At 32.7% G+C, this 8,423-nt stretch overlaps 1 protein-coding gene across 1 annotated transcript; it reads right to left on the bottom strand.

Annotated features, from left to right (window-relative positions):
* Nucleotides 1-1,546: 1,546 nt before the first annotated feature.
* LOC145031499 (wall-associated receptor kinase-like 6) lies at nt 1,547-6,791 on the bottom strand. Its single transcript, XM_078980065.1, has 2 exons — nt 5,295-6,791; nt 1,547-2,912 (listed from the first exon to the last, which is right to left on the bottom strand). The coding sequence occupies exons 1-2, from the start codon at nt 6,745-6,747 to the stop codon at nt 1,849-1,851; spliced, it is 2,517 nt and encodes an 838-aa protein (XP_078836191.1). The 5' UTR covers nt 6,748-6,791; the 3' UTR covers nt 1,547-1,848.
* Nucleotides 6,792-8,423: the final 1,632 nt, after the last annotated feature.

Genomic DNA, 8,423 nt, shown 5'->3' with positions numbered 1-8,423 from the left:
GTGCTTAATTTCATTGATTTTTATTATAGCATTGTATTTTGAACGACCTACCTAACCATAAACCAAATACAAAGATTTTTTTTAAAAGTACAACGAAGATATTAAAGCACAAAATCATTAGGTAGACTTTTTAAAGTACGTTGTCTTAGTTAATAGCTCAATAAATAAAAGTGGGTCATATTTATAAACGTTTCAAAGTTTATCAATAGTGTCGCTAGGTTTACAAATGGCAGAGTTTTATGTATTGTTGACATGGTACATTTTGATGGTTTCTAGAGCATTTCCAATAACATAAGATATTAAGTATGTTTCTTTTTGTCTGTAAAAACAATGTTTTTTATGTGTTATAGTGCTACGATGACATTGTTATACTGCTACATTGACATAAATGGCTTATTGTCAACAACAATACACTTATTAGTCCTTTTTGGCTCTTAAACTTAATAGTATACTTCAAAAAAAAAAATTAATGATACTAAAAGTTGTTTTTCACTAATTTAAGTCTCTTTATTGTGTGAAAATAATGTTTATTTGTGTGATAACAATGCCACAACATGAATGACCTATTGTTAGCACTATGTAACTGTCGTTTTAATGTAAATTATTATATTTTCTACCTAAATTCATAGTACACTTCAAAAATAATAGAAGATAAAAACGAGTACATTTTTTTGAAGAAAAAAAGTTGTAAAAATAACTAAAACTAGGATGAATTCATAACAAAATTCTAAAATTTGGGCCAAAAGGGTATATTTTGGACCAAATTTGTAAAAAAAAAAATTAAAATCTAGGCCAAAAGTGTAAATTTTGGACCAAATTTGTAATAAATTTTGAAATTTGGGCCAAAAATATAATTTTCGAAAGTTGGATGACCTGTTGACCGGGTCAAGGGTTAAATTGAATACGATTACCGGTTTTTGGGACTTAATTGAATAAAAAAAAATATATAGGGACTAAATCGATTATGAGGCCAATATGTAGGGACTTTATTGCACTTTTCCCTATATATATACACACACATGCCAATATTTTAAGTGAAAACTTATGTACTACGTTCCTTGATCAAATGAAAATAAAGTTTATATGTGCACTCCATCAATTTATGGCTCATCCACAACATGTTTCCTTGGAAAATTTATACAAGTTTACAAAATAAAACAAATAAACAATGCTTCCCATAAAAGCTTATGAAATTTATTAAGAATCCATTAACAACACAAAACACCTAATTATTATGATACTAACCTATCACATGTAGTCAATTTGTTCTTTTATCATTTATCTTTGAATTGTATTAAAGATTTTAATAGTTTCTTTTTTGAGTACTCCTTACATTATTAAGTAGATTTCAACTGTATAATTTTAATGCCATACTGGACGACATGTCATCGAGTATAAATAAATGAGAAAATTATGTCATACTGGATGTCGTAGTGGACGTTAAACCAGAAGATTCAACAATCGTTTAAACAGTCGTAATTCACTCCAATGGTGTATTAAGAACCCAACAAAACTGTTTATTGGTCTATTGAATACAATTAAAATATAAATGATCCAAAGAGCAATAATACTATTGGTTGTCATATCATGACATTAACCCAATTTCGATTACAATAAGCTGAAGAATATGTTTAGGAGGAAGAAGAAATAGGTATAGAAAATACTATACCTTTTAACGTTTACATACAACTTATTAATCATCACACTATATAGCTTAAGGCTTACTTAAGAAAACTAATAGTTATCATGATTCATCGACTAAGGTTGTCAATGATGTCAAAAGTTGACTCGACATAAGTTGATGTTGACTGCGATGCTTTCTCAATACTTCACAAGTCTAATATTATTTTAAATTGTGGTGGGAACATGTGACAATCTCACACCTTCTAACTCGATTGCAACTTCTTTCATTGTTGGTCTGTTTTTCCCATTTAAATTCAAGCATCGCATTGCCAAATTAGCTATGGCTAACAACTCATTCCTAGAACCCTCCTTAACAACTATTGCATCAAAAATAGACATGACACGTCCTTCTTCCATGGATACCATAAAGTATGTAGCCAAACTTCTATTTTCACCAAATCTAGTTAATGAAATTGGCTTTTCTCTTGTCATGAGTTCAAGCAAGACAACTCCAAAACTATAGACATCACTTTTTTCAGTAAACTGGCTTGATTGGAAGTACTCTGGATCCAAGTAACCAAATGTACCTTTCACTAACGTTGTTAAGTGAGTTTGATCTATTGACACGAACCTTGAAATTCCAAAGTCAGAAACTCTGGCTCTATACTTTTCATCCAGAAGTATATTAGTTGTCTTAATATCTCTATGGTATATTGGAATAAAGGTAGCCGAATGTAAGTAAGAAAGTGCTCCTGCAACCTCTGTAGCGATTTGCAATCTCATGTTTAAAGAGATTGGAAATTCATTGGTTTCATCTTGAAGAAAGTCATACAAGGTACCGTTTGAGATAAACTCGGAGACAAGCAATGGGACCTCTGTTTCGAGGCAACATCCTAGTAATTTGACCACATTCCTATGATTGACTTGGGAAAGAATGACCACCTCATTGATGAATTGTTCTAATTGGCTTTCATCGACAACCTTCGATTTCTTAATAGCTACAATCCGTCCGTTGGCTAACATGCCTTTATATACTGTACCTTGACCTCCTCGACCAAGAATTCTATTATCATTAAAATGGTCAGTGGCCTCCTCTAGTTCATTCGAGGTGAAAAGTATGGTTTTATCAACTAAACTGTTGTCAATTGTATGTTGTTGTTTAAGAAGTAGACCACCATTCCGTTTAAAATACCTTTGTTTCCTTCTTTTGGCACTAATTTTCTTGATTATGTTGTATAGTGCATAACTAATCACCATTAGAATAAGTAAACCCAAGGTTAGGCTAGCACCTGAAAATGAGGCACATATAATACTAACAATTTAATATTGAACTTTACATAAATAAAAATGGAATTTTTATACAAAGTATCTTCAACCGTCGATATAGACTACACTTTCTACTAATAAATATAAGAAGTTTTAGTTAGTAACTTTATTTTTAGGTGAAATTAATGGAACTATTAACACCCTTGTTATTGTTTTTGAAATTAATCTATTGTCAGGTGTCCCTAATGTATAGATAATGGAAAATTAAACGGTTTTATTTCAAATTTAAAAATTAAATTGTTTGTTCAAATTTAAAAATTTGACTTGATAGTTATACTAAATAAAGGTTTTATTTCAAACTTAAAAATTAAATTGTTTTTTTAAATCTAAATTTAGCTTGACAAACATTTATTTCAAATTTAAAAATTAATTTGTTTCTCAGAGTTTAAATTTAACTTGATAGTTGATATTAAATTTTATTTAGTATAACTATCAAGTCGAATTTAAATTTGAAGAAAACAATTTAATAGTTAGATTTGAAATAAGACCATTTACTTTTCCAATGATCTTTACATTCTGGACAAGCGTTGCAAAGTTATGGATTATTTTTTTATTTTTTTATAAATAAATAAATGTTTTTCCATAAAAGACATATATTTTGATTTTTTCTTATCTAAAAGTATATTTTTTCAAAAGGAACAAATTTTTATTTATTACTTGTTATTTCAGCTGTAAACAGGTTATTAAAATGAGATTTTTTTTTCTATAAAAAACCATATATTTTGTATTTTTTTGGTTTATGTTTCTTCTTCTTGTTGTACACCATATTTGGTCCCCTAAAACGATTACTTTCTCTCCAAGGAACATAGCTTAGTGAGAAATGTAGAAATGGAATTATGTTATTTTTAAGGATGAAGCTCATCTATTTATATATTATCCCGAGAATAGATTCATAAGATTGAGTCTATTTTCAAATGTTGTGCCATTGCTATTTTCATTAGTTTTGATGGCATGTTTATTTTACCAGTGTATTGGGATAATTTTAGAAGTTGTTATTGTTTACCATTAAGTCCATTGTGTTTGAAGTATTTATCAATGTTTTACAATGAGTATTAAATTTATTTGGCACTGTATGTGTGGAAAATCTCAAACATTAGTTAGTTTTTACATTTGTCACTGTATATATTAAGCATTTCAAACATTAGGTTTATGTTGGTCGTTAATGGTAAAAGAATAGGTAGTGTTTGAGATCCTTCATACATACAATGTTGAATAAATTTAGTATTCATTGAAAAAACATAGATAAACACTTGAGACAAATTAAACTTATGGGTAAATAAAAAATAACAAATTACATGCAAAACTATCTTTGTATACCGTTAAAATAAACATACCATCATGAAAATAGCATTAAACAACCTTTGAAAACATACTCAAAGTTGTGAAAACAACCTTGGGCAGAGATGCACACTTCAAACCGTTTTTTTTTTAAACGAAGGTAAAAAAACGGACCAGTTTTTAAAACCGATTAGAGTAAAACCGAACTGCCACTTAGTAATAGGTTGTAACCAATATCTAAAACTGTTTTTTTGTTTGTCTTTCACTGGTTTTTTTACTATAACCGAATCAAACAAGTTTTTTTAACCAAAAAACCTGTTTGTTAATGCAATTTCATTAAAAAAAAAATGAAAAATCAAACCAATTATAACATAAACAAGTGTAAACATAAACAGATTTTTGGAAACAGTTTTCTAAAATCAAACCGATTATAACAAAAACCAGTCTGGACATAAACCAACCTTGGGACATGAGGTAATAGACGAAATTCATCATCACAATATCATAATTCCATTTCAACATTCATTACTTAGTTTGTATTATAAGTAGATTGTTTAATTTGACATTTGGATTCTTTTCATATATATTGGCTTTCTTACTTGGCGCAACTGATCTCATAGCTTTAATTCTTACTTGAAAATGCCTTTGTAATTTAATTTGATATTTGGATTTCATTTTGGCTTTCTTACTTCGATTAAATGATATCATGGCTACCACTATGTGTTTCCACTTACCGGTCTCTTTCAATATCCAAAAAAATATAAAAATAATAATAAGCAGATCAACTACAAAAAAAGTTAGAAAAAAAACTTTGTATTTTAGTTTGACATTTGGATCCTATTCGTATTGGTTTCTTAATTGGAGCAACTGACCTTATTAGCTACCACTATGTGTTTCCACTTACCTGTCTCTCTAATGTTAAACGACTTGATATTCTGACTCAGAAGAAAGGGGACATCTTTTTCTTTTTCTAGGTAACAAAAATACTATAATAAATTTGCTAATTAAAGAAAACAAACAAAAAAAGTAGAAGGAAATGTTGTTGATGACAAGTTCAGAGAAATTACCTAGAATAACGCCGAGTGACTTATTTCTGCTTCCACGAAAGTGACAACTCATGCCTGACGTCGTGTAACGATCAGGGAAACAAATCCCCCCATCTTGTTCACAGCTTAAGCATTCTGTTGAAACGTCTGGTCTATAAAAACTGCTGCTGGTGTTGTTATACGTCCAACTCAGTGTTATCGGAACCACTTGTCGAGAAAATCTTCCTTGATTGAATGAATTCTTATCCACCAAGAACGCAGACCCACAGCTTCCATTTCCATCATCTCTTTCCAATCCTGTTAGATTCAAAGTAAACGACTCAAGATCATAGGGAATAGTAGTTTGGCAACAACCCTTTCCAAAGCAACCGTTTCTATAGCTTTCACTATTTGTGTCATTGCTACACGTTGTTGAACAACCACCGACAATAGTCCCATTTTCCACCATAATAGCAGCACTACCACACCCCTCGACCACAAACATGTTATCCGATCCGGAAGTTCCAAAGGGACTTCCGGTTAGGAAAAGGCTGTTAGTTTGGATTGGATTCTTGCAATCAGAAATCATGGGGACGTTAACAGTGATTGTATTTTTTTCCAAACTTACACTCAAAACCTCCATGTTGTCGAACGCAGATAAATAAGGTGTCGATGAATTGCAATCGATATTGAACCAGTTCCCATCTGAACAATCTCTTTTAATCCCGAAAGGGGATGGAATAGATACATTCCCACATGTCTCGTTGCATCTTGTTGAGTTTTCATGGAATGTTTCGTTCCACGAAAGTGATATCGGAACAAAGTGGTCTTCAGCAAAAGATTTGCTAGAAAAACTTCCTGCGAAATTTGTATCTACCAAGAAAGCAGACCCACAAGCTCCATCTTGATTCTGTCTTTCCAAACCTGTTAGATTGAAGGTAAATGATGAGAGACCATGAGGAATTGTAGTTTGACAACAACCGACACCAAAGCAATCGTTTACGTCACTAACAGTGTCCTTGCCACAAGTCGTTGAACAACCGGTGACAATACTCCCATTCTCCATGATGGAAGCACTGCCACAGCCCTTAAAGACCAATCTGTTACGGGATCCGGAAAATCGGAAGGGGCTTTTGCCATGGCTGGTGATTAGGACATGATTGATATCTTGGACTGGATTTTCGCAATTAGCACTAATCATAGACATGTTAATAGTGATTGTGCTCACATCCATATACAGCACCTCGGCGTTGTTGAAGGCAGATAGATACGGTTTGTTGGTGAATGAAGATGGATATGGTGGGGAGGAATTACAATCAAGTGTGTACCATTCGTTGGCAGAACAATTTCTTCCAAACCCGAAAGGGTATGTAATCTGGACATCGCCACAGATGACAGGACATTGTGGCTTGCCGTAATAAGCCTCGAGATGAGCTTCTACTAATGATGTTAGCAAAATCAAGATGAGTAAATTTAAAACTTGGAACGGCTGCATTTTGGTAACAACAACGATTGAAGGCGCAAGGAATAATAATCAAAACCAAGTGGATTTTTATGCTAAAAGATAATATGCTTTATCTAATTATTTAATGGAGATATTTATTTTATGGTTGACTATAAGACAACTTTATTTTTGGCCATTTTTCTTATTCCGAAAACAAGTGGAGATTTAAAATAGTACACAATAAAGCACGCAACATTAAATACTCTTTTCATTCGAATAAGTACAATATAAATATTTTTTTGGGTTGAAATTAATAGGTAAATATTATGGAACTCATAAGGAATTTTGATCGGAGAAAAAGAGTAAATTACACGAAACATCCCTATGGTTTGGGGTAATTTGCGTATTTGGTTTCTAACTTACTTTTTTAACTCGGAAGTTTCATAATGTTTGTTTTTGTTACGTGCTTGGTCTCTTCTATTTGTTTTTGTTACGCGTTCGGTCCCTGTATTTCCTAAAAAGACTATTACTTGAATAGGGAAAAATGATCGGATATGTAGGGTAAGGTGAGGGGAGTGGGGTTGAGAGTGTGTTTATTTAAATAAATTAAAAAATCAATGGCAAAATAGTATTTTTAGGTAAGATAGGGATCAAGCGTGTAATAAAAACAAACAGTAGGGACCTTCCGAGTTAAAAAAAATAAGTTAGGGACCAAACACGCCAATTACAATAAACCATAGCGACCATTCATGTAAATTACTCGAGAAAAAGAGATAGAGAATTGCAAGAATGGCCCTCACGGTTGTATTGTGTATGTTTTGTGTTTTTGGTCCTTGTTACACGATTGTGTGACCCAGAGTGATCTCTTTCTATTTTGTTCTTGTATGTTATTGCTAAACTTTTCTTTGGACCGAAGACGTGCCAGCTCGTTCACATAGAGGCGGCGTTGTTCTTTGACAAAGGGTTGCACGGGACGATTGAGGACATTGTGGTTTGTTGTGGCTCTTTCTTTGGTGACATACAATGGCGATGTAACACCCGTTTATTTATTAGTTAAATAAATAAATTAGTGAACGAATGGTAGCCTAAAATAAATAAATAAATGTATAGAAGCCCTAAAATCAAGAATAAATGAGCAAGGCATTAGTTCGAGGAGTTAAAAGTTATAATTATAGAAGTTGAGGGATGAATTGTAATTCACGAGTTAGTTTGTAAAGAATGTTGGAAGTTGAGAGTGATTTGGTAATTCTGGGTTTAATTTGAAATAAAATCATGAAGGAAGGGGTTAAAGTGTAAGTATTGGATCCAACTTAAGAATAAATTATGGAGGAGGGGCTGTTTAGTAATCTTGGGGTTTATTATGAAAGGAATTTTGAAAGTCGGGGTCTAAAGGGTAATTAGTGGATTAGATTTGAAAGTCCAAGGGGAGGGACCAGAATTGTAAGTATGGGAAAGATGTTTATGGATCGGGTATATAACTCCTTCAGTCGTCAACCCTAACCCGAAAATGACAGGCAGCCGTCACCCACCCTTATGCCTCCCTCCAGCCGCCATTCACTTCCTTCTTCATCTCCGACCTAGCGCCGCCATCTCCCCTCCACTGTCAACAATCAGTGTACCGGCGAAGAGAAGATCAATGCATCAATGTCGTGTTAATCGGGAGGAGCGGGAGAGTGTGGATTGTGGAAGTCGTGACTGCTGTCGGTGTTACGTCAGTCGGTGACGGA

The sequence above is a fragment of the Lactuca saligna genome, chromosome 2 (assembly GCF_052625555.1).
Source record: "Lactuca saligna cultivar CGN05327 chromosome 2, ASM5262555v1, whole genome shotgun sequence".
Lineage (NCBI taxonomy): Eukaryota > Viridiplantae > Streptophyta > Magnoliopsida > Asterales > Asteraceae > Lactuca > Lactuca saligna.
This window is presented reverse-complemented; position numbering and strand designations above follow the sequence as displayed.

What these genes read in the sequence shown, in the direction of transcription:
- LOC145031499 (XM_078980065.1), bottom strand. Translation starts at nt 6,747, where the DNA reads ATGCAGCCGTTCCAAGTTTTAAATTTACTCATCTTGATTTTGCTAACA. An exon ending in GTCACTCGGCGTTATTCTAG is followed by an intron (nt 2,913 to 5,294) that starts GTAATTTCTCTG and finishes CCTCATTTTCAG; the next exon opens with GTGCTAGCCTAACCTTGGGT.